Source organism: Periophthalmus magnuspinnatus, chromosome 10, assembly GCF_009829125.3.
Source record: "Periophthalmus magnuspinnatus isolate fPerMag1 chromosome 10, fPerMag1.2.pri, whole genome shotgun sequence".
Lineage (NCBI taxonomy): Eukaryota > Metazoa > Chordata > Actinopteri > Gobiiformes > Gobiidae > Periophthalmus > Periophthalmus magnuspinnatus.
In genome coordinates this window covers 11,940,146-11,966,750 of record NC_047135.1, presented here as the reverse complement: position 1 = coordinate 11,966,750, position 26,605 = coordinate 11,940,146, and the positions used below count along the sequence as shown (strand labels likewise).

At 37.9% G+C, this 26,605-nt stretch overlaps 1 protein-coding gene across 1 annotated transcript in view; it reads left to right on the top strand.

Moving 5' to 3' along the window:
• tenm1 (teneurin transmembrane protein 1) overlaps nucleotides 1-25,215 on the top strand; it is a 431,225-nt gene extending 406,010 nt beyond the window's left edge. The window contains exons 31-38 of the mRNA XM_033974050.2: nucleotides 2,396-2,689; nucleotides 6,883-7,127; nucleotides 9,849-9,991; nucleotides 17,066-17,277; nucleotides 18,152-18,453; nucleotides 19,456-20,162; nucleotides 21,762-21,904; nucleotides 23,661-25,215. Of these exons, the coding sequence (XP_033829941.1) occupies nucleotides 2,396-2,689; nucleotides 6,883-7,127; nucleotides 9,849-9,991; nucleotides 17,066-17,277; nucleotides 18,152-18,453; nucleotides 19,456-20,162; nucleotides 21,762-21,904; nucleotides 23,661-24,416 (2,802 nt within the window). The 3' untranslated portion in view covers nucleotides 24,417-25,215. The remainder of the gene's footprint in view (nucleotides 1-2,395; nucleotides 2,690-6,882; nucleotides 7,128-9,848; nucleotides 9,992-17,065; nucleotides 17,278-18,151; nucleotides 18,454-19,455; nucleotides 20,163-21,761; nucleotides 21,905-23,660) is intronic.
• The last annotated feature ends 1,390 nt before the right edge of the window (nucleotides 25,216-26,605 follow it).

Genomic DNA, 26,605 nt, shown 5'->3' with positions numbered 1-26,605 from the left:
CTGATTTGTGCCATTAAACAAGTCTCTCTTGAATATCATTAGGCACGCTAATTAGCAATAGCCAACTGTGTTTCAGTTAGTCCCACTCGCCATTCTTTATTACCAAATAATACTTGATTTAGTGGAGTTACCTGCTTGTTTTCATTGAGATTGCTAAATTTGTGGAACATTCTTGGAATTTTCCCTGGAGAAAAGAAGGTTTCAGTGTCTCCACCTAAAAACTTACATATATTGGCCCTTTAATGTTGCTCATGAAAGTGAAATGCTAAGTCTCAAAATAATACAGATGTCTTTACCTGCTTTGTAGGGAATATCTCTGAGATTACTGGTGGCTATATTAAATTCTACATTCCTCATCTGTTTCTCAATGCCTAATACATTGTAGTAGCTCTCAGTTCTCAGTCTGTCCATTTGTATGCAGTTAGCATTTCTACCTCACAATATAACATCCACATATTAATGAACATAGACGGTCAAAAAGCTTCATTGCTGGTGAAGTAACATGTCCAATTAATCCCTGTATTGATTTGGGGTCATCTCGCCCGGCCCCTCTCAGGAGCAACCACATTTAGGCATAAACTGTGAAATTTGACCTTTGCGCATTCCATAACATGCACAAAGAAATGTCAGTTGAGTTTGTTCTGCCTCAGCAAAGACACTGCCTCCTCCCTTTGGCTAATGCTGTACTACAAACAAACGTACTATAGTGTATAGTGTTTGCGCAACTGTGTGCTCTGAGGTTAAAATGACTTCAAAGATCACTATTTGAGTTGTTTTGACATGTTTAGGTTAACACATTTTTTGTACTTTGATTGCGTAAGTGTAAAAAAAAAAAAAAAAAACTGTCCGGGTTTATTTATTGGAACTGGAACTGCAACTAGCAAAAATGTAACCTTTTTTTTTTTTTAACTGGCAGATAATTTATTTTGAAATGAGAAAAAGTTTAAAAATAAGAAAATACACTGAAACATTCATATAAAAAAGATCTATTGAGTAAACAAACATAAACTAGCGAAAGCAATTCAAATGACAATCATAAACCCGAATAGTTTATAGACACAACTGTTCAAGGTTGTGTTCCCGATGTTTTAAAAGTATGATGTAATCATTTCAGTTGGACGGCAGGAGACTATGTAACTCTATGGGAGATTCACGGGTTTGAAACTTATGACATACAGCCCCTATCAATATTTATAAGACAGGGTTCACACATTGCAAAATTAAACGTTTGCCTTAAAGTCCTTAAAACAAAGAACAAGTATGACGCTATTATGAAAAATATGTCCTTACAGAGAAGATGCAGTTTTTATTTCATATGACTGGGACCATAGACATTTACCATAAACCAGAGTGAATTCTACCATAGATGTTCTGACCTATCTTACACTCTGATGTTAAACTTTAGTAGTAGTAGTTTTGTCATGAGAATCCAATATACTAGTGAAATGTAATTGTGAAAACCTCAAGTAACAAAATCAGTAACGAAAATCTCCACTAACGTACGATGAGCGAGATCATACCATTACTGGCTTTGTTCACACGTACATCAAAATATGATCTGATTTCCCAGACCTTTTGTGCTTTAATTCATGCAAACTACAAAATTTGGGTTATACAGACAGATGATATTGTTGTTTAGATGGCATTTTAATAGTTTTATAGCTGAAAAATCTTATATTAATCAAATTTTAAATGTGCATGTGAGCGTAGCCAGTGCCACACGATAGGTTAAATGACTCAAACGTGTTGCCATACTTTCCAGCACTAACTCACCGACTGCCACGCACACTCTTTTCTCTGCTTTGTCTCTCTGCAGACAGAATATTTCATATGGAAGAGGACATTTTATCTGATGTGCTCTAATTAATTAGCAATGCCCACTATGCACTGCTTCTCTTTTCAATTCATTGTTATTATGCAAGCTTGGGTTTGCTCGAAATGCCACAATTAATTTATCCCAGCTAATGAAATCTCTGCTTCTGTCTGACATGCCACTTAATTCATATTTTCATGTATCTGCCCTTATTTAGAATATGTCATGATTATAAAGCAGAAAATTAAAAAGTTTAGTTAAATTACTTCTGTCTGCCACTTTAATGTATCCACGGAGATGTTATTGTTTTGCCTGGGATGTTCCACAGTATGGCTTTAAACTTATTTTTCTCCCTGGAGAGGAGCAAGTCAGGCCAACAAGTTATAGGTCAGATCTGTGGAGAGGTGACCCCATCATAGTAAGGTTTCATAGTTATTGAAGGTAATATCTTTGCTGTAAAACACCTGCAACTGAACAAGATTGTTAAGTCCATTGCCGTACTGTGGAACATTCCAGACAATCCATAACATTGATCCATAATAGAGCACCTTTAACGTGTTATTTTTTTTCAAATCTTTTCAGGCGCACAACAGGAATCTGCTGTCCATAGACTTCGACCAGAGCACCCGAGTTGGGAAAATCTATGATGACCATAGGAAGTTCACGCTCCATATTCAGTACGATGTGTTGGGACGTCCTGTGGTGTGGTCGCCTAGCAGCAAGTACACAGAAGTAAATATCACATACACAGGGGGAGGGCTGCTGTCCTCCATCCACCGAGGGGAGTGGTCCGAGCGGCTGGACTACGAGAGCGACAGGGTGGTTTCCAGGGCCTGGGTCAACGGCAAGATCTGGACCTACACCTATGCAGACAGGGTAAGGACGTGTAAAATGTTGTATTTTGAAAGTACAGCAATGCACCAAACTCCACTCAGTTTTTGTACCTCCACAAAGTGTGCATCAGATATCACATTGTTTAAGGTTATTAACCACAATCCCTTTCACCTTCATTTCACTGGCTGATATTTCAACAAAGAGAGATGAGACTTCTAAACAGAAGTCAGTAATTATACATGTTGCTAAGTGAGCTCATATTTTGTGCACATGTTGCCTTCCTGTGTACAACAATAGGTTTATTGTTCTACATTTAGATACTTACAGCTAACCACAGCCTATGGGCAGTAATGACGACCAAAGTGACTGACTAGAATAGGAAACTGTTCTTCCTGCTTTTAATTTGACTAAAGAAGCTATTATCCAAAAACAATGTATTTGATTATATCAAGTAATGCCAGTATTGGGGATCGTTATAGTAAAATTTATGGTAAGTTCATAAGTCTAGGCCACTAAGCCACTGCCTCCCTGCTGGAAAAAGCTCCACATTTCTCTAATACTCACTTAGAATAGAGGAGCAAGACTGTTTTTGACATCAAGAACTTCTCCCTGACTCAGTGTCATATAAATACTAGTGTCTCAAACCACTATCATCAAATTGAAAGTGGCTTGTGTTGATGCGGCTACAGTTGAATTGGACAATGAGGAAAAATATATATATAAAGAGATGGGAAGTTCTCAAATACTTGCGACAAAATGAATACTGTGTATTTATATGCTAATCGTATTTAGGTAATCTTAGTAATGATGAATGACTTATAACTTAAAAGATCTGTCACTAATATCAAACAGATATATTCATACAAAATATTTGTATTTATTCATACAAAATATGAATTAATACAATGAAAATAAGTCAGACATTTAAATATGATCTAAATATTGTAAGGCAATGACAATAATAAATATAGTTAATCTTTAAACAATTTAAGATACTTGGATCTAAAATGGATCTTAAAATGATACTAGTACATGCTTTAAGCAAAGGATGAAAAAATAAAAGGAAATGGTGATGGTGGAAAAATAATACTAGCAAATTAAAGAAGAAAGAAAAAAAATGAAGAAGAAAAGGAAAAAAAGAAAAAAGAAAAAATGGGGGTCAACAGCACATTAGCCATGCAGTACCACCACTATTATTCACTTTTCAATTTTATTTACTTTTTTGTTTGTTTGTTTTAGTTTTATATCATCTCTTTTATGCTAAGTTTAAGTGTTTTGTGTGTTTGGGGAAAAGAGGTGGGTTAGGGGCTGTGACCTTTGTTGTTTTATGCTTTAGCTATTTTCATGTTTATTATTATTGGATTGTTTCATGTTGTATTTTATTGTCCTTGATTAAAATAAATAAATAAATAAATGAATAAATAAATAAATAAATAAATAAATAAATAAATAAATAAATAAATAAATAAATAAATAAATAAATAAATAAATAAATAAATAAATAAATAAATAAATAAATAAATAAAAATAATAATAATAACTTAAAATTAAAAAGTGGCTTCAGGATGGCAACCAAAAGATAAATGTCCAAAACCTTTGAAACCCTTTTCAAAGTTCTTTAAGTATGTAACACTTCACACTTTACTTATAGGTTTGTGGTAAAAAAGGGCTTAGAGGGAGTTTGTACATGACATACTTCGGGAAAATATTTAAAATCGGCCCTGCATATCGGAGCAAAACAAAAATGTCAGTAGAGCTTATCAGCCATCGGTTGCTCTGTATTCTAAACAATCAGTATCAGCATCAGCCATGACAAAAAAAAAAAAAAACAACAACAACAAAAAACAACAAAAAAACATATCGGTCCATCTGTAATATTAAGCCATGTACACTTTGTGTACACGGACTACGCTTTACATGATATAGTAGGTCAAGAAATATATCACTAAGGCATGAGGCATACCTAAAACTACCATAAGATATTACAAACCGTATGTAATCCATAGATGCCGGTTGCCTCGTGCAGATGAAGGTGTTCAGACCCTGTACAAACCCTCAGTGTATGTGGTCTGGCATAAATACCACATGTTCACTCACAGTTTGTCTGAAAACAAAAGTAACACTCTTCATCTCTGCACTATTACTAACTGCAACTGTAACAAGCGCTTAAGCAACCACACATCTCCATAAATCTGTTAAACCTTGTAAAAACAATAAAGTACCTCTTGTGGGCCTAAAACATGCTCAAAGCACACTCAAAGCCCTTTTCAGATAATGATGAATAATATTAAAATGAACATTGATGCTTAAGAGAAGTGCTTTTTATCTACAGAGATGAACAGTCTTTATATTAAATCTTAATTCTCGGTAAGCTAATTATTACATCAAGGCAACTCATACTAATTTATTTCACTGATCATAATCTTCATATTTGAGTAGGTGTGTGTTTTTAAGGCCACATTTCAAAAGATTTTGAATGAGGTTAATGCTGAACTCAACTAAACATGATATAACTTGCATTTGTATTAAGGGGGGAAAAAAGCCTTAAGTTGATCTGCAAAAAGTTTTCATAAAAGTGCTATTTTAGTGGGAAAATAGATAGAATCTCATCGTGTTATCTGAAAGTCTTAAGTTATACAGAAATAGTTGTAGTGGTAGTATTAGCGGTAGTGATAGTAGTAGTAGCAGTAGTAGTGGTAGTGGTAGTGGTAGTGGTAGTAGTAGTAGTGGCAGTGGTGGTAGCAGTAGTAGTGGTAGTTGTAGTGATAGTAGTAGTGGTAGTAGTAGTAGTAGTGGTAGTGGTAGTGGTAGTGATAGTAGTAGTAGTGCTAGTGGTGTTGGCAGTAGTAGTAGTGGTAGTGGTAGTAGTGGTAGTGGTAGTAGTGGTAGTGGTGGTAGCAGTAGATGGTAGTGGTCGTGGTAGTCATAGTAGTAGTAATAGTCGTAGTAGTAGCAGACGAGTTATAATCCAACTGTACTAGTTGTACAAAAATAATACTTTTGCTGTTAACATTTAATACTCAAATAGATAATAAACTCATTTACTTACATACAAATAAACACGTTACTTTTCCACTGGTATATGAACCTACCTGTCTTACTTGTACCAGGACTTTGCATTGACCTTATCGCTTTGGTTGGTTTTAAGTTTTAACTACAGATTTTGAAGAAAGCCCCTGACTTCCTGATCCAAAAGAGAACTTGTCTACTGTACTTTCAGTCTTAAAATATGGAAGTGGCAGGCTAATGAGAATGCCCCTTACAATTTCCGTTTTTAATTAAAATATGGACTGAGTTTGTATTAATGAAGGATATTGGATTACAGGCCGAGAATATTCAAATGACCGTATGGATTATTAATGCAGTTATAATAAAGCATATGGAGAGACAATATGATAACTGCATTCAAGTTCATGTCTTTTTCAAAGATAAGTCTGTAACAAGAAGACAGACTCTCCCTCACCGATCACACACAAAACCTGCAGGTTTTAATTAAACCGCACTGATAAAAGTAAAGGCCAGTCTAGACATATAGGGCCTCAGCTATTAATATTTACACTCAAGGAAATTATAATGTTGTTTTATGCTGCTATTCACTGCACACACAACTTCATGTTTTTATTGGGAGTACGTACTGTGGGACCTATAGTTGAAGACGTTGTGGTTACTGTGGTAAGAGTGGCATGAGTAAGCAGAATAAGAAAGGGTGAGGTGGTAAAGAAAGAAGAATTAAAAGAAATGTGGATATTTGTTGAATTAAACAATCATACTTATCAAAATACAATGACGTCAAATGGATCTTGCTAGTATACAGTACATGGCAAAGACTTGTATTTCTCTTTGCATTATGTACGGATTTCCATACCTTTTTTTCACACTTTAACAAATGAACAATACTTGTGTGAAACTTTTTACTTGATTTTATACTTTTATACTTTTTACTTGATTCTTACTATACTTTTACTGAAGTAACTTTTTACCTCTGTATGTGTACTTTTACTTGCTTATAAAATTGAGTTCATCCTCTCTGGAGACATGTTTAGCATCCTAAAAGTTTGTAATTCCATTATTGAAACGCACAGTTCAAGAAGAGCAGGAGAATAAAATAGATAGAGGCACAAAAATCAAGATAAATAATAACTAAGTTCATGAAGTGTTGCCTTTGTGGCTCTATCGTTTAAGGACAGTAAAGACATCCAATCTAATCCCTAACTTTTGTCTGCTTTCCCTTTCAGTCCATCATGCTGCTGCTTCATAGCCAGCGCAGATACGTGTTTGAGTACGATCAGACGGACCGGCTGGTGGCGGTAACCATGCCCAGTATGGTGAGACACAGCCTGCAGTCGCTCCTGTCTGTGGGGTACTACCGAAACATCTACACCCCCCCAGACAGCCAGGCCTCCTTCCTACAGGACTACACGCTGGACGGGCGACTGCTCCGGATGCAGTACCTGGGAACCGGCCGCAGTGTCATCTACAGGTCTGGAGGGAAAATGTGTTTATGGTTATGGTTGTGACTTTTAGATAAATGTAAGAATACCAAACAAGTGGGGCATTTAGAGGCACTATGAGCTGTCCCGTCATCTCTGTGGTTAATAACAGTGGTGGAAGAAGTCCCCAATTTTGTTACTTAGTAGAAGTACAGATACCGGAGCAAAGAAATACTCAAGTATCACTTGCAAAAATGCATTTAAGTAAAAGTATTAAAGTACCCATTTAAAAATGTATTTAAAGAGTAAAAAGTAAAAGTATTTTGCACATATTTTAGGGTCTTAAGGGTTCAAATGTTTAGATTTGGATAAAGATTTGTGATGAATTGAATCAATAGTTTTTCCTAGCTCTTTCAAACCGAAAAAAAATACTTTAACTTTTCAGTCCAGTTCAAAAATGGAAAGGAGTAGAAAGCACAGATACCTGCTCTCAGATGTAGTAAAGTAAAAGTTAAATAAAAAGTACCTACTTTAAAATTTACTTAAGTATAGTATTTTACTCCTTTTACTTTGTTCCACCACTGGTAATTGATGATGATAATAATAATAATAATAATAATAATAATAATAATAATAATAATAATAATAATAATAATAATAATAATAATAATAATAATAATAATAATAATACATTATGCTTTATTAAATTTTCAGACACATTCATACACACACAAACATGGTGGGTAAAGTGTCCAGGGGCCCCTCAACAGTACTATAACATGTATTGGTTGGTAGGGCTGCAAATCACAGTATGATACACAATACATTGCTCACAGTACAGCATCAATATACATGCAATAATCAGTATACTGCACATCATATATAAAGACCAGTTATGATAGTGATGATGGGATATTTACACTATATAAATGTATTTTAACAACAATACTGTACATATATATCGATACAGCACTCCACGATGTCGGTATTACATATTTTTGCACACCAGTATTGGTTGACGCTAGTATCAAACTGCGGACCTTTATGTTAGTAGTCAAATGTTCTAACCACTGAGTCATCAGTACTTGCGTGAGATTCAAATACTTGTCCCACTCAGTTTGTTCCTTCTGTTACCAACTTACTTACTTTTCCTTTTTCTTCAGTAGAGATTGGCAATACCAGGACTGAAATCATCCAAATGACTCTAGTGAAGGTGTATGGAGTTTAGAAACACAGTGAAGTGCTTCCTGTATCATCACATTACATCACAATGTTAAGTGCTTAAGAACTCAGCCTAAATATGTAGGTTTTATAAGTTAAATTTGTGAATAAAACAAAACTCTAGATATGTTTGGTTTGTGATGAGGAAAGTAAAAAAATAAATAAATACAATTCTGAACAAAAGGGGAGTGAGGAGGAAACGACATTATAAAATAGAACCGAAAATAGCGTAATATGGACACTTTAAATAACAGTGCATTGTAAAATACACTGCTGTGTTAAGGTAAACTACTTCAAAAAGAACAATTGTATTAAAAATTAATTCATAAATGTAACTGAGTACTACTCACCTACAGCTCCCACAGCCCCCACAGCTCGAGCATATAAAACATTACTCTTGGCTTGATGAAGGTGCTGCAATTAAAGACTATAATTGCTGAATATTCAAATCTCTTTTACATCTGTTGAAGTGACAAAAAGCCGTGCACACATCCAGCTGTCCTTACAAATGACTGTGATTGGCCTAATGAGGATCCTGATTAAAAGGTCAACGTTTTAGTAATCTCACTATGTTCACACTGCAGCGATGTGATTGTCACGAGAGCTGCAGGACACATAGTATAGCCAAAGACATTCAAGCATTTAAGCATTTTTCTTCCTTATTGGCTCCAGTGGGGACATTATAATGAATGGGCCCATTTTCACCATATGAAACACCATAACTGCTGCAGCACTAGCCCAGCTAATTTTGATGAAATATGGAAATGTGTGACAACTAAATGGGACCTTGCAAGCAGTGGTAATTTTGTTGACTAATATCATATGTCATGTGTCAGTGTGTTATATTTGGCAAAGTAAAGTTATGGCTTAAATAAAAAATGAAAAGAAGGGATGAGTAAGGACTTTTCTATTCAAGTAAATTTTATAACGATTTTTATGTTGTAATTTTAATGTCTTTCTTATTATGTAAAGCACTTATGATAAATATGATCAATAAACTTACCTCACCTAGATCCAAACTTTCAATGAAACATGAGCATTATAATTACACTTTTTACACACTTTTTTTTTTTTAAATATATGTTTTTGGTTGATTGGATGTATTAAAGATTTAGTTAAAGAAATTAGCATATTTGTTGGCTCTAACAAGAATGAACTCTTATGAAATTGTTTTAGTTAAGGTCCATGTATAAGAGTGTGAGTAAGAGTGTGTATGCATGTATAAGGGTGTGTGTAAGAGTGTGTGAATGCATGTATAAGAGTGTGTGTAAGAGTGTGTAGGCATGTATAAGGGTGTGTGTAAGAGTGTGTGTATGCATGTAAAAGAGTGTGTATGAGTGTGTGTAAGAGTGTGTTTATGCATGTATAAGAGAGGTGCAGTAAAAACAGAGTATGCTGCATTAAAAATGCCACATTAGAAGTGATGATAGGCCCTTGCTTTATTATATTTTATTTGTTTTTTCCAAGATTAACTATTTTTTGGTGGTACATTGAGTTGTTTTAGTAAAAATGTGTGATATGATTTTGATGTATTTCCCTGTCTTTTGCAGGTACACAGCGGCGGCACGGTTGTCAGAGGTGGTGTACGACTCCTCTTTGGCGACTTTCACTTATGATGAAGCTTCGGGGACGATTAAGACAATTCACCTGACTCATAATGGTTTCATCAGCTCCATACGCTACAGACAGACAGGTACTTGTGCGTTTAAAGGGGAGGTACTGTATTACAGACAGACAGGTACGTGTGTGTTTAACCTCCTGAGACCCGGGCTCTTGCATGAGATGCTTTAATTTCTCTTTATTTGTTCTGATTGGACCTGATGAGTCTAAATACAAAGAATTATATTTTTACATTATGTAGTTTCTGAGAAAAAAATTATGTAAATCAAACGTCCTCATATGTGACATTTTACTCATTTTGATAAAACATTTAAATAATGATTTACAAAAACTATTTATTAAGACCCTGAACAGCAACATTTGTCCTAAATGTAAAAACTAAATGAGAAACAACAATTGTGTCTCTTGGAACAAAGTGTCTCGTGTGAAGAGACAGGAGCAGGAAGAAAAACAAAAAAACATTTAAATTAAATATTCTAAACATTCTAAACTGTTAAAAATGAATATATATAATATATTTACATTGTTGCTGTTATTCTTCTTCTAATAATTTGCACTGTGGCCCAGACAAACCAAAAATGTGTTGTCCACATATGAGGACGCCAGGACTCAGGAGGTTAAAGGGGAGGTAATGCATTACAGTGAGACAGGTACGTGTGTTTCAAAGTGGAGCTAAACACTAAATCCACTATTTTTGAGACTAAACTGTGCATATGATGTTTTATTAGCATTATCTAGTGTTCCCAGTCTTTTTTGACAATGTTTTTTGTTCAAACTTTTTTGCAGTTTTCTGGTTAAAAAGTGCCTAAATCTTAGTATCTGCTGCCTTCAGTGCCCTCTGCAAGTTTCAGAAGTCATCACGAAAGACTGCCCAATTTAGCAGCTCTATGTGAAATGTGGTTGTGGGTGGAGTTTAGGTGTTTAGTACCACTTTAAAGGGGGGGTACTGTATTACAGACAGATTTATCATGCGTGGTTTACAACAGTAATATCATATGGACCTTTTAATCCTAGTAAATATGTATATATATAAAATATGTTTTGCGCATATAACATGATGTGCTGTCCATTAGTTTAAAAATCATGTAAAGGTATCTTTTTTATCTCTGTAGTCTAATCCAAAACTTTAAACTTTGGTGCCTTTCTCCATCGTGATGGTATTTCTTTTCCTGAAATTTTCCACAGTATGGCAATAAAAGTGTTTATCTGGCTTTTTACTTAGGTGTTTTTATTGCCCAAAATACCCTGAACAATGTTTTCTTACCGTGATCTGGGTTGTCTCACCACAGAGATAACCTATTACTTGGCCTGGTGGCAGCACTTGCTTGTCTCCATGGAGATAGATAAGTTTAATGGCACCACTTTCACCACTTTGCTGCCCCATCAGTTGCCGTGTTTTGAGCATGCAGATGTTATTTGATGTGTAACCGTCTGGCGTCAGTTAGGAGTGTGAAGAGGCTGAGTTCTCAGAGTGCATGTGGTCTACCGCAGCAGCAAACTCAGACCACCTCCTGTGCACAGCTCCCCTTCTCCTCCGCCACCAGCTTCGGATCAAAGTAAACAACCACATATATGAATGTGACTGCGGTGATGGGGGCGTTCATATTTTACACCTTGTTTTGTGCGTATTTACATGAGATTTTTCTTTTCCCAAAGCTCAGTATAGTTCAGTCACTGGGCCATATTGTTCCTGTGTATCTCCTGGGGCCCTCTGAAACCTTTACTACTTCTGCTTTTGAATGCCAGGTTATCCTAGCTTACTATGCTATATCAAAAGATGCATTTATGTGCGTAGATGTGTACTAGCATTTCTATTTTTTTTTACTTGTATTGTTTTTTATAAAGGGGCCATATTAGCATGCATATTATACATTTGTATACTGAGATGTCAACATTAAAGACTTAGTTATTACTACAAAATGTATAAGCTTTGGCAAATATGCAACAAATAATACTCAATATCAAGTAAATGTCTTACTTGAATTATTATAATGTTCTCATGTAACAATTTCATGAAAAAAAACAAACCAAAAAAACATGTTATAGTCATTTCCCCTCAACATTTGCTCACCCAAAGTTGTATTTGAAGTAATTTATCTATGTTTTATCTATTTTTATCAATGATTTATTTTTATCTATGATTTATCTATTTTGCCAATCAACTTCTGTTTTCACCACCACCGGCATACTTCCACTGCCCTCTAGTTAATTCGTTCTCCAGTGTTATTTTCTTAATCTGTGTAGGATTAAACAATGTTGTGTAATCATTTTGGTACGAATGAAAAAAAATCTGCAGCTCCCAAGCGTGATTAGTGGTTATTCGCTGGAGGTGCCCACAACTTCACATCTCTTTGCTGTGTTTACAGCGACGTCATTACCCATTGGCAATTTTCAAAAGCAAGAGTCAGCGTTTTAAATGAATATTGTGATTTAAAATGTCCAAATTATAACATAATAATCCACAGGTGTCATAGATTATAACTATATAGCAGACACAAACATAATATGTCTTCTTTAAGTTTATATATCTAATTATAATGTAACACTACATCCAAACAAAGAATGCACACGATACCTGACATGGGAACAACACCTGCCATATTCTACAGTCTGTTTAAGTAGTGAATAAGTGATCTTCATAACAGTTTATTAAAGGCCTTGGAAAAACAGCAGTGAATGTGAAATTTAATTGCTGTGTTACTCATATTATGTGTGGGAATACAGGCCGACTCAGTGTTGATGGCCTTGACCTGAGGATGTCAATTACGGCCGCAGTAATGTGACAATTGTTCCACATCTCATATGGAAAATTAGCTGGAGACACACTGGACTTCACAAATGACTCTATTAGCAACAATGTTATGATAATTTGAACAGGCTTTTAGCTGTAGCAGTATACCAACATTGTTAGCTTGTCCCAGTCCTCCTATAACCCTTAGTTCATTCTGGGTCGTCCATAGATCCACATCTCTTTGAAATCGACTCTTGTGATTGGTTAGTTTTGATCATGTGACCTTAATCTTTGAAGCGCTTGTGGGAGGGGTATGCGTATGCATTTATCGCTTTGCCCTCGCTGTGAATAGAGTCTCACCTTCCCTTTAACTGATCTCATTTCAGCCGAACAAACGCGCCCGTGGAGTGGGTTGGAGATAGTGGTAATTGTCCCCCGAGAACCAAGGCGAGAGGCAAAGAGTAGGCACGGGAAATTTCAGAGTTCTATGGAGAATGGATCAGAATACACTGTAAAATTTTAAAGTACCTTAGTCTTAAAATTAAAGTTTACCTCATTAACCCGAAAATATATGTATCCCTTTAGAGTCTGACCTTTCAAAAAAAAAAAAAAAAAAAGCTCCAAGCTGATCATTGAGGAACTGAAATGATTTAATCTAGATAGAAATGAGTTTTAATTGGGCACAGTGGGCAGCCCTATCTACAGCCTGTAAGTATTGGGAAAGGTCCACTCAAAACAACATGTAGAGAGAATAGGAACTGTGAATAAAATAGTGTGAGAACAGTAACTAATCCATGAAGGCTTAGTTTGCATGTTCTCCCTATGTCTGGGTAGGATTCATTTGGGTACTCCTGTCTCCAAATATGTAAAATATTGTCCAATCTCTCCCTGTCTTGAAATAGATTCTGAATGTAAGTTAGAATATCCTTGGTTAATAAAGAAAAGAAATTGTATGTGTGCCTATTTACTAGTGGTGCAATCAAAGTAGCAAGTCACACTGAAATGTTAAGTTATTTATTTTACAAAAGAGATGACCGAATTATACATAAAACAGACAACATAGTAGTAAATAGTAGTAGGTAAGTTGTAAGTACGCAAGTAAGAAAAGCAAAGTACCTCTTACGGTGACAGGCTGTTTTTTTGTTTTTTTTTCAGATTTAGCAAAACTTGTAACAAACTTCCTTATTTGAGTAGTAAAGTGTGCTTTGGGGTTTTGCAGTGCGTAGAGAGAGAAAGAAAAGTACCAACGACAGCTTGGGGAAGTGACAGTTGAGGGAGCGAGACAAGCAGACTGCGTGTTCCCTGGGGGCCCGAGAAAAAGCTGCACCTCTCCTTAAGTCTGTGCCGATTTTACCCATGAGTTTATAACCAATATTCCCTGAAAATAAAAATAGAAGGTCCAATGCTGATCCAGCGCTCTCACGTCTACAAAGCGCCCCGTTTAGTCATTTTAACTGCAATCGGAGTCATCTCCAATAGCACCATTATGCCGTTTCATTAGATAGAAAGCTCTCTCTGCAAACAGGGCTGTGGGGGTGTGGAGCAGCAAAGGTGATGGATGGTGATGTGATAGGAAGGAGCACACCAGCCCATTGTGGATATTGTCTTTAGATTCAATTATTTAGATTAAAGTGCTATTAGCTCACTGGAGTATACTTACTGCTTTTGTCCTGTTTGGGCCAGATTTGGTGTTGGCTTGGATCTATTTTAGTCCCACTTAGTCCCAGCTTAGTCTTGATTGGGTCATGGTTTAGGTTCTAGTTTTTGAGTCTAGTTTAACCCAGATTTTGAAAAGGTTTGGTCCTAGTTAGTTTTGATTCAGAGCCACTATAGTCAAGGGTGCAGTCATTCTTGTTTAGTCCCAATTTTTGTGCAGGTTTACATCACTTTTTGACAGAATTGAGTCCTCTTCCAGTCTAACTCTTGGCTTAGTGGCAGTTAAGGGTTTTAGTTTGGTCCAGACTCCAGTTAAGTTTCAGTTGCATCCTTGTTAATGTCTTTAACCCTGGTTTAGTTGTGCCTCGTAGGTTTAATCCAGATTTGGGAACACTATATCAAAAATAGGACAAAAATGGGGCTAAACCTGTACTTCTCACAGACAGAAAACACTCTGTTCCACCTTGTGATGTCATGCGGTAATACAAGAGGTGTTCCACTGTGTTTTTAAACTCCATACGCCTTCACTAGAATTGTTTGGATAATTTCAGACGTGAAATTGCCAATCTCTATTGACCTAAAGGTAAAAGGCAGCTGTTAACTTGAAAACTACTACTTCATGGCATCAAAAGGTGGAACAGAGCATTTTGAGCATTTTTGAGGAGGCAACAGCATTATAAATGCTCTTGTTGAGCTTTTAAAATCAACATTTTTGCTCATTTCTCTAGCTTTCTACTGGCTCCTATTTGTTACAACCAATAGACCACCCCTTTTCCCATATAAGCCCATATACAGTGGTATAGGCAGCAGCAGATGTGATGAATGTTGTTGTTAAACATGATGTTCTGACATTACGAGTCGCACTTGGCCCATCATGGATATTGTCTTCAGATTAAATTATCTCCCCATGTGAAAGGTCACCAGTCAAACGCCATAGAGGTGTGGCGTACTTAACAAAGAATGGATTGCGCTGCGTGTGTCGTCCTTAATGATGTTGAATTAGGCCCTGATTTGAATTAATTAGTGAGGCTCATATAGGAGGCTAGATCGCCGACTGTGCGGCTGAGTGTGTGAAATGCAGATGCCATTAAAGTTTACTAATGGGTAACTTTAATCAACTTGAAGTGCATTTATTTATTTATTTATTTATTTTATTTTATTTATTTATTTTTGCGTTTGGGTATTTATGTTTTAATTTTATGTGTAAAATTACTACCTCAAACCTATTACAATGACATAACCTATGACATCCCAACATTCTATAATACATATGGGGGCAGGTAAAATGAATATTGTTAAAATTCTGATTTTTGTAATACAGTGAGTTCTTGGGTCTAGTCATTGATAGAAATGATCAGGTTCAACATTTGTGCATTTATATTTTTAATATTTCTTGGCAAAGTTATTGGTAGTGAAAAGGAAAAACAGGCCCTTGCCCCCCATCTGAGAGTATGACATTATCACATTCTAGAATCTGAAAACCACCAATTTAAGACCATTTGTTGATTTCGTGAAACACAAAATTGAAATAGTTGTGGGTTAGATAATTGTACAGTTGTCATCATTGTTGTGATAGAATTTGTTGTAGCAGTAACGTTTAGCATTTTGAGCATTGGTGGGTTGTAGTGGTGGTGAGGATTCAAGTATTGGTAGCAGTCTATGTAGTAATATTACCACAAGTTCTAAATTCCTAATTCACTACTATGATATTTTCAACATTTATTATTTTTTTAAACACCATCACTTGGGTTGAAAAGCTTTATGTGGAATTTTCCACAATATGGCATTAAATGTATCGCACTTGCCTTTATTCACTTACAGGTGTTTGTATGATGACGTTTGATCCATACTTGACCTGTAACTTGGCCTGCTTGTGTCCATGGAGATAGGATACGCTAAATGCCATATACTGTAGAACATATAGGCAAAGCTAGAAAATCCCAATGGGGGCAAGCATCCTCCACTGGAAAGGTTACATAGTGCACCTTTAAATGAAGTGGTAATAGTAGTAGTAGCAATCATATAAATGTAGAGAACATTGTCTGTATTACCAGCAGCAGTCTGTGTAATCCCTCAGTGTTCCAGGTTTGATCCATAACACAAAAAAAAGTTCAATTCCGTCAGTTGGACAGAAAAGACTTCACTCTAAAACTTTTGTCCAGTTGATAGAATAGAATTTTCCTTTTGCTATTACCAGCAGCAGGAGATATATATATATATATATATATATATATATATATATATATATATATATATATATATATATATATATATATATATATATATATATATATATATATATATATATATATATATATATATTGTTATGTTCTTGTTTGTGGAAACATGCCGAAGTTCTTCTAGTTGTTTATTTTCTGAACACAAGGGCTACTGCAGGCCGTAACCCACGCCAAAACAAGAGCAAAACAAGCACAAAACAACAGCAGTCTATTTTAGCCGAGCGGTCTCCAAACAGACCAGTAACAGAGGAATAGAAACTTCACATCAACTTGTTGGCATAGCAGCTAAGTGCCACATACAACACATTAACAGTTACAAGAGCAACAAAAGGTGTCAGCATTGAACTAAACACTATGAGATCATTACATCATACTAATAGAAGCAGTGACAATACACAGACATTCTTTAACAATGCCATAATCCTACAACTTACCGGTGTACTTTTTCTTACTTCTCCTTACTTGCTCTGATTTCGATTTGACTTTCTTTCTCTAATACTTCTTTGTAATCTTTTGACAGGTCCCTTGACGAGCCGTCAGATTTTCCGCTTCAGTGAGGAGGGCTTGGTGAATGCACGCTTTGACTACAGCTACAATAACTTCCGAGTGACCAGTATGCAGGCCGTGATCAACGAGACCCCACTGCCCATAGACCTGTACCGATATGTGGACGTGTCCGGGAGGGTTGAGCAGTTTGGGAAATTCAGCGTCATCTTCTATGACCTCAACCAGGTATGACAAAAGGGGCATTGTTAGGTGAAGGGGGCATGTTTAAATCAGATAAGGGTGTATACAATGCACTGTAATATGTTGTGTGAAATTTTCTATTGATAAGAAAATTTCCTGATAAGAATGAGATAACTATAAATTGATTGTGATTTGAATTAGGCTATACATAAATGGTTTAAATATTTAGAAAGTAGAGTAAAGGACAATGCAATGTTGTGGGAAGAATAGCATGTATAGACAGATGTAGAAGTCAGAGAGCCAAACAGTAGAACCTGATCAAGACCAAAGTTAGATGGAGTCAGCCATTTTAAGCAACCAGTTATAAATGGTCAGATTTAGTCGTTGTTTCTAGCCTCTTTGCTTCACCACCTGTCTGAAAGCTCTGTTTTGGAAGCGAAGGTGTTGCTTCTTAATTAGGGCATGACAAATCTTCCCTTTGGCTAGGGTGAACAAAAATAGTCCTGCATCACTGAATTATGTGTTTGTTTAAAATGTATTTTTTGTATTTCCCTCCCAACATGTTTGAAATGTCGTGAAATAATATTCAATTTGAATCAAAAGCAGTTTAAAACTTTCTTGCTTAAATTCTAGTCCCAATTGGCTCAGGGTAATTACATTTCACTGTTCAAAATAAATAAATTCAAATGGCAACAGTGGCTCAGTGGTTAGAGCACTCATCCTCCAACCCAAAGGTCAGAGGTTTGATTTGTGTTTGGAACTTGTGTCATTGTGTCCTTGGGCATATTATTTTGACTTTTTTTTACAATGTTTTTGTTGTCAGCCCAATTGAATAAAAATGTCTTCAATCAATGCCCAATACATTTTCATTGCTCCAAACACTACTTTAAATCATTTTGTTTTTACTTATTATTTCCAGGTCATCACCACACACCTCATGAAGCACACCAAAGTCTTTAACTCATACGGCCAGGTGGTGGAGGTACAGTACGAGATCCTTAAGTCCATCGCTTATTGGATGACCATTCAGTACGACTCGGCAGGACGCACCACCACCTGTGACATCAGAGTGGGCGTGGACAGTAATGTGACACGCTACACTTATGAGTACGATGCAGACAGCCAGCTCCAGAGCGCGTCTGTGAACGAACGCCCCCAGTGGAGATACAGCTACGACCTCAACGGGAACATCAACCTGCTCAGCCATGGCACAAGCGCCAGGTAACTATGGCAACTACAATGTATTAAAGACCCTGTGTTGATGAACCATGAGTGAAGAAGAGGTTAGCTATCCTTAGTCTAATGTTGCATCTCGAATATTTGGTAAATGGTGACATATATATAGCGCTTTTCCACCTTCAAGGCACTCAAAGCGCTTTACATCAAGGATCCACACACACACGCTCTACCAACTGAGCTACTGTCGCCCCAAGTTCCAAGCCGTTGTTTCCACATGACTCTCATTGAATGGCGTGACTAATTGTACAAACTGGGTTGACATACCTGGTTGTTACCCTGTAGTAATTCTCATCTGATTGAATACCTATTTCAAATCTTAGGCAATATCTTTTTTTTTTCTTCTTTTTTCTCTTCAAATTGGGCCTCTGATTGTGTAGTATATGGTTAGGTCATGTATAGTTGAATTCAATAGGCAGCTGTTTGTGGATAGGCAACACTGTAATGGTGCACTAATGTGGAGTATTTGTGTATCTTAGTCACAACATACATTGAAGTATTTTAGGGTAAAAGCCAGTCTGTCCTTGACTCTCCTCAGTAAATGTAGAGAACAGCCAACATGTAAACACTCTGGGTCTAAAAGGGGACTGGACGCGGATCAGGTCTGCTCTCTGTGGAGGTTCCTCAGCCAAGATAATGCTCACAGCCCATAGTCCACACCCCACTACATTTGTATGTCCTCTATAAAGTTATGAGGGCTCAATAAGTTTCCACTCATTAACACAGAATTCATTATTTCTCTCAGAGCATTTGAGTGGAACAAATGTTCAAATATGAATTACTTTATTTGACCCCAACTTCCCCAATGTCAAACTTTTTGTCTGATTATTTTACCTGTTTCCAAGTTTTTTGTTTGATTCAATTGTGTTTAAAAGGTGAAATAATTGGATAGAACATAAAAACACAGGTTTGACTCGGAACCGCTGGTCATTAGAAGGCTCTACTCCCTCTTCAAACATGACATTTTTATTTTTAATTATCTTTCAGACTGACCCCACTCCGTTACGACCAGCGCGACCGCATCACTCACCTGGGCGAGCTTCAGTACAGCGTGGATGATGACGGTTTCCTACGGCAACGAGCCAACGACCTTTTCGACTACAACTCCAACGGACTCCTGACCCGAGTGTACAACCGGGTCAGTGAACGCACCGTCTGGTACCGCTACGACGGGCTTGGGCGGAGAGTGGCCACAAAGTCGAGCGAAGGCCATCAGCTGCAGTTTTTCTACGCTGATCTGTCCCAACCAACAAGAGTGACACATTTGTACAATCATAGCAGTAACTTGATCACTTCTCTGTATTATGACCTCCAAGGGCATCTTATCGCCATGGAGCTGAGCAGTGGGGAGGAGTATTACGTCGCATGTGACAGCACTGGCAGTCCGAGAGCAGTGTTCTCAAGCAAGGGACGATTAGTCAAAGAAATTCTATATACGCCATACGGAGAGGTCTACCAAGACACCAATCCAGACTTCCAGCTCGTCATTGGCTTCCACGGAGGGCTGTATGATCCCGCCACGCGATTGGTGCTCCTGGGGAGGCGGGACTATGACACCCTAGCAGGACGGTGGACATCACCCAATCACGAGCTGTGGGCAGAGCTTAGTAAGGAACCCAAGCCGTTTAACCTGTACGCCTTTAAGAACAACTGCCCCATGGGGAGAGTGGAGGAGGTGACGCAGTTTACAACAGGTGAGGGTCTCATATTATACAAAAAAAACTTTTGCTATGAAGGCTTAAATTTACACATTTTTGTATTATTTCAGTGATATATAGCTATATAAGCTATGGAAGCTGCCACTTTGACATGTTTGTTCCCATCAATGCTTTTAATACACTCATTCTTACGGGGAATATGTTTTGCTCAAGGATACAGCAACAGTATGAAGTGCTGGAAGCAGAAATCAGTATTCTTTAGTATTTGAGGGCCAGAAACTGATTATACTAACTGAGCAACTGCTGACCAATATAAATTAAAATATAAATTGATCACATACAGTATTTGTTATAGTTCTAAAAGTAAATTTTAACTTTACTTTAAAAAGTCAATATTTCTACTATAATTTTCATATCACAGTTTAATAATAGCTAGCGCGTACATTTTTTTTACATCCATGTTATAATAAGCTGAAGTATGATTCCTCACTTGTAAGACACACTCACTCTGTTACTCTAAAGACACACAGAGAGCGTATTGTCACACCTGTGCAGAGAGTCACATGCACAACCACACAGAAGCAGCTGTCAACCTCACTGAACAGGGCACAGCTCAGGGGGTAACTGAGGTGAGATGAGAGGCAACCCAAACATAGGCAGTACCGCTACATCTCTGATCATTATTTTACACAAAGATGGCTGCGTTTTGTCCCTGGGCCTGTCAGGAACAGGTCCTATCCCAAAAAGTGACAGAGAGAGTCTAAGCAGTATACGAATAGAGACTCAGTAGTTTGACTATAGCATGGGATTTATGTCATTCTGCTTTATGCAACTTTCATTTGGCCTGCCACATTCCCCTGCAGCGAAATGGTTTATTGCAAGGAGAAAAAAATGTGTTTGTCTCAGGAACAGGCGCGCGAGCTGCCACCGCGATGTATTAAGCTCTTATAGTGTGTGACTTCCTGTTCTAGGTGTTGTTTGGACGGCCTTATGACTCCTGTTTACTTCACAGAGTACACACCGCTAGACTCTAACGTGCTGTCGATTTTCTGTCTCTCTCTCCCTCTCTCTCTCTGCCTCCTTCCTTCTCTTACCTTCTCTATTCCTTACTCTTTTTCTCTTCCTCCCTCACACTCTCTGTCTCTCACTCAACCCTTCTCTCATTCTTTCTCTTCCGCTCACTTTTTCTGCATCGCTGTCTCTTCTTCTGTCTGTCTTTCCCTCTCTCTGGCCCTCTTTCACTCACTCATTCTCTTTCTCTTTCCCATTCTCTTTCTACCTCTCTCTGTCACTCACTGCTCTCTTATTCTTTTCTTATCCACCTCCTTTCTCCCTGCCTACCCCTCTATATCGCTTTCTCTCACTTTTCTTTCTTGTTCTCTCCCTCACTCGCTCTCTCTACCTGTGTCTCTCTTTTTATACCTCACTCCTTCCCCTATTCTCTCTATTTCTTTCCTTCTCCCTCCCTACCTGTCTCTCCCTCTCTGTCTCCCTCCCTCTCTGTTTCTACCACTCTTCCATCCCTTGGCTTCCTCTGCCTCCCTCTCTCTTTCTCATCCTCCTCTCCTTCCCTCTGTCTCTCTTTTCTCCCTCTCTTTCTCCTTCTCTCTCTCTCTTTCTGTCTTGTGTGTGCAGACATTGGGAGTTGGCTGCAGCTCTTTGGATTCCAGCTTCACAATGTTGTCCCGGGCTTCCCCAGGCCTGAGGTGGCCAGTATGGAGCAAACCTATGAACTCATGAAGACTCAGACCAAGACTCAGGACTGGGACACAACCAAGGTGACAATAAACCAAAATTATCAAATTATCATCATGCCCAGCACACTACTTGACCTGATTATTATTAATGCTAATGCCTTATCTGAAATGGCATTAAATTTAACTTTCTACAGGTCAAATTTAACTTTCTACAGGTCAGATTTATATATATATATATATATATATATATATATATATATATATATATATATATATATATATATATATATATATATATATATATATATATATATATAAATCTGACCTGTATATATATATATATATATATATATATATATATATATATATATATATATACTTTTTTCAATCATTTTGATCTCATTAACATGAACATTACTTTATAATTAGAAGTTTAAAAGTACATTGAAAGTATAGAATAAAAGTTCTCTGCTTCTCTTGTTAAACTGAAACCTATTGTGAACTGTGAACTTTGGCACTCACAGTTTCTTCATTGTGACTTTGTGAAACAATAATTACTAAATGTAAATTGTCTAAGTTTAGAAAATGTCACCGCTCTTATATATTAAGGCTATGTAAACAATATATTATCCTTATTATCTCCATGGCAACAAAAATCTCATCATTGGTTCTTAGATTTGAGTAGAGAATATAATTGCACATATGAATAGACAGTAAGTTTTATTGGTTACACTTTTTTTTTGATAACATATGTGTACCAACAGTTAATAAGGGAGTCTCTACTCATAACAACATATTACTAATATTTGTTAATATTAGTTCATCTATATTTTGTTACCACTAGGGGCCTATAGGCCTTGTACTGACACCTTCATTCAATCATCAATTGTTACATAAAAAAAAAGTTTAAAAAAAATTAAATCATTTTTAACCTATTGGTCATGGGGGCAATCTTTTATGGATGAAATAAAACAAACTACTGCATTAAACATGCACCCGTAACATTTAATTTGATGTCACTGATTTCAAATCTGTCAGTGCTGTATGGCCCTCTGCTAAACTTTGGCCCCTGTGACTGCAGTGAGGAGCTTTTCTTGCATTTTCAATGCAATTTCCAATGCAAGAAAGTACGGAAAATAAGATACATTTTTGCCCAAAATATTACCTATTTGCACATAAAGCCAGTTTAACCACCAACAATCACTCACACAACACAATCATTTTAAAGAGTGGAGTGTCTTGCCTAAGGACACAGCAGTAGTATGCATTTGTTGAAGCTTGTATCAAACCGCCAACCTATGTTACTAATAGAGCCATACCAGAAAACATCTTACCACTTTAAGAGATGACTTGATAGATTTTCAAATCGCATAGATAAAGTTGGATTACGAAGGACCGCCCACTAACGGAAGGCTCAAATCCTCTGTGTGATATAACAAATCATTAATTTTAATAAAGAAGAGCTGCCTTCCCCCACTGTTCAACAATTACAAGAGCAAATGCTTTTGGCTTCGGACTTAATATTTTACTAAATAGAGATAGAAAAACACAGAAAAGAATAAGATGGTCCAGTGGAACAAATTTGCATAAATACCGAAGGATTCTAACAAAATATACATAATCTGCCAGCAAATGTCTTAAAAAAGGAAGAAGCAACATTTCTTATTGAATTGACTTGAACGGAATATTTTCTCTAATGCCAGACCACAGCCACTGCAACTGATGACTGTGTCTATACAGTGGACTTACACCTAGACTTAGACAGACTCCATTGATACTGTACCTTTTAGCTTTACAGTACCTTTTAGCTCATTAATAACCCTCTCCTCTGCTGCAGGTGGTGTTGGGGATCCAGTGTGAGCTGCGTCGTCAGCTGAGGAGTTTCATCTCTCTACAGCGCCTCCCTCTAGTCTCTCAGCCCGTGGGGTCCACCTGCCACAGAGCACTGCGCCCGCCCCCCTTCGCCTCCAGACCCTCCCTCCTCGGACCCTCCATCCGCTTTGCAGTGTCCCACGGCCGGGTTAGTGCAGAGGTCATCGGCGTGGCCAGCGAGGACAGCAGACGAGTGGCAGCCATTTTGAACGGGGCCATCCATTTGAGCGGGTTGAGTTTTACAGTGCAGGGCTGTGACACTCATCACTTCCTGCAGTCCCGCGCCATTGAGGACGACTTGGCGCTTGGTTTGGGGGTGGGGGGCCGCGTCCTGGAGGGAGGGGTCAATGTGAGCGTCTCCCAGATGAGCGCCAACGTGAACGGCAGGACTCGACGCTTCGCTGACATCACTCTCCAGCAGGGGGCGCTGTGCCTGTGCGTGCGTTACGGGGGCTCGGAGGAGGAGGAGTGGGCGCGGGTGCGTGAGGAGGCTCGGAGGAGGGCGGTTGACGGGGCCTGGGACAGAGAGAGGAGGCGATTGGAGCAAGGAGACACAGGAAGTCGGGTTTGGAGCGACACAGAAAAACAACAACTCCTCTCTACGGGGCGCGTCCCTGGATACGACGGTTACTATTCCCTTCCCGTAGAGCAGCAACCCGAGCTATCCGACTGCCCTGCCAACATCCACTTCATGACTCTAAGCGAGGTGGGGGGCAGGTAACAGAGACAAAGTGAAACCAAGCCCCCGCCCCACCAAAGACTGCCTGTTTATACTCTACTCTGATTTGTTCTACTGTTTCTATACTGTATCGAAAAAGACGGCGAGACGGAACAAGCAGCGAACAGAGAGATCTATAAGGAAAAAATTATTTCCAAATGCCTTTAATTGTGACAAAATGATGGTATTTTATTATTATCGTCTAGTTTCTCCGATTTCTAAAAGTGGCACAAGCTGTGTGGTTTGGCTGTTGCTTTGCTTTTTTGTATTTCCTGGCATCCTAGACCCAAAATTAATTATTGACTTGCTGACTTTTATGTTTTTTCGCCGTTTCAACACTCTTTATCAGCAAACTGTAGAGATGAACTTTAATGGGATTCCCAGTTCGGAAAATCCTATATCCAAGAGATCTCCGGTTGCCATTTGAGTTCCTACATGGTTTACCTCCGGACGATATTCTGTCGTTTACATATTGTGTAAGAGAAGCGGCCTTGTCTGACTCTATATCACCCCCTTTAGACAAGAAACAACAAGAACAACCCACGCGGGGTCTTTGGGGTACTCCTATGGTAGTTTGTATGAGTGTATTCAAATCAAATCAAGAATGTACATAGCCTGTGCTTTCTCACGATGAAAAAAGTGCTCAAAACGGGGACTTCTGTTGTTCATAAGTAAGTGTCAGTATTGTTAATCAATAGAAAAACAAGTTACATTTTTTGCAAAGAATTATACATGGCTCTATCGTAAATATTCTCGCTGAAAATCTGACTTTATTGGACTACAATGCTGATTAAAGTTAATATGTGTGAATTACCAGATTGCATTCCTTGGATTTTCATAACAACATCATTTCATTCATTGCTTATTATTTTCCCTACTGGAAGTCTCAAGATGCCATTTGCTGCTTTGTTCTTGTTGTGGTGAGGAAGTTTGTGAGTGTGCAACAAAAATCTGTACTGTCATTACCAACCATCATTAAGACATTCGAAACCTGTGTGTTCAGTAGAAGGGAAATCACATTGAAAAAGGCAGAGAGAGGCTGACAGCTGATGCTCTGTGTGTGGGTGTGCGGGTACAGAGGGGGCAGGACCTGGTTTGGCTGTCTCCACTCATTAGTAAACGCCAATCAAATCAACCCGTGTGTGAAGCACTTCCAAGGCACCCCCCCTCCTCTCCCCAAAAAGTTGAACAAGAAAGCTTCAAGTTTTCATTTTGTTTACTTCAGTTTTTAATTTTTTTTTTTTTTCCTCTTGCTAAGTCTAATCTACCTCCCTGTCCGTCTGTCTGTTCCGCCCCCTCCTCCTCCTCTGAAGCCATCTGCCCACCATTAATTGTTTGTGCTTGTCTGCTGGGCTCTTGCATGACAAAGCCTCAGCATGCATATGTTCTGACATGCTGGCAGGTGAAATATACATCTTTCTTTTGTCTTTTTTTTTTAGCATTTTTTTTCTCTCTTCCATCTGATCAACCCGTGATGCAACCTCTTCCTCACTAAGCCCATATGCTCCTCCGCTCCCGATACTGTCCAACTACGCCTCGGAACAGAATGGATGGAATGGAGTGTCCGGTTGCTAGGAAACCGCTGCGTCTGAATTCTCTGAGCGCAATGTCTCTCGGTATATCTCTCTCTATCTCTCCCTTTCTCTTTTCTTCTATTTTCTCTCCAAGTTTGTGCCAATCAAATGATGGGCAGATTTTTACCCCGCTCCCTCCTTTCTGAGCAGTCCATGGTCTCTCTATGGAAATCACTTACTTCAATATGTCAAATTGAATTTTTGCCTCACATTATGTCATATAGGCGCAACATATAAGAATGATGTTTAAAAAAGGGACATTTATTGCAGCCAATTAGATTTATTTTCTTTGTCGCTCACAGTACAGAAAGCAGAGCACAAAGTCTCTTTCCATGCACTATTGGATATTAATGTAGCTGCATTTTAATATTTCAAATTGAGTTATGAGGCACTTTGAGAGAAATAAAATAAAAACACGAATGCACAACAAAACCGCCGCACAGATCTGAGCTCCAACGGGCAGGTTATTTAAAGACGATCTAGTTGTTATAGCGATTTAACCCACGCAGCCCAGAACAGATTTAGACTGGAGGTATGGATTTGCATATTTTCTGCCCACTTCTGCATTCTACCTTTTCTCTTTATGGCGTGGGAATATGCTGTAGGTAAAGTTATCGC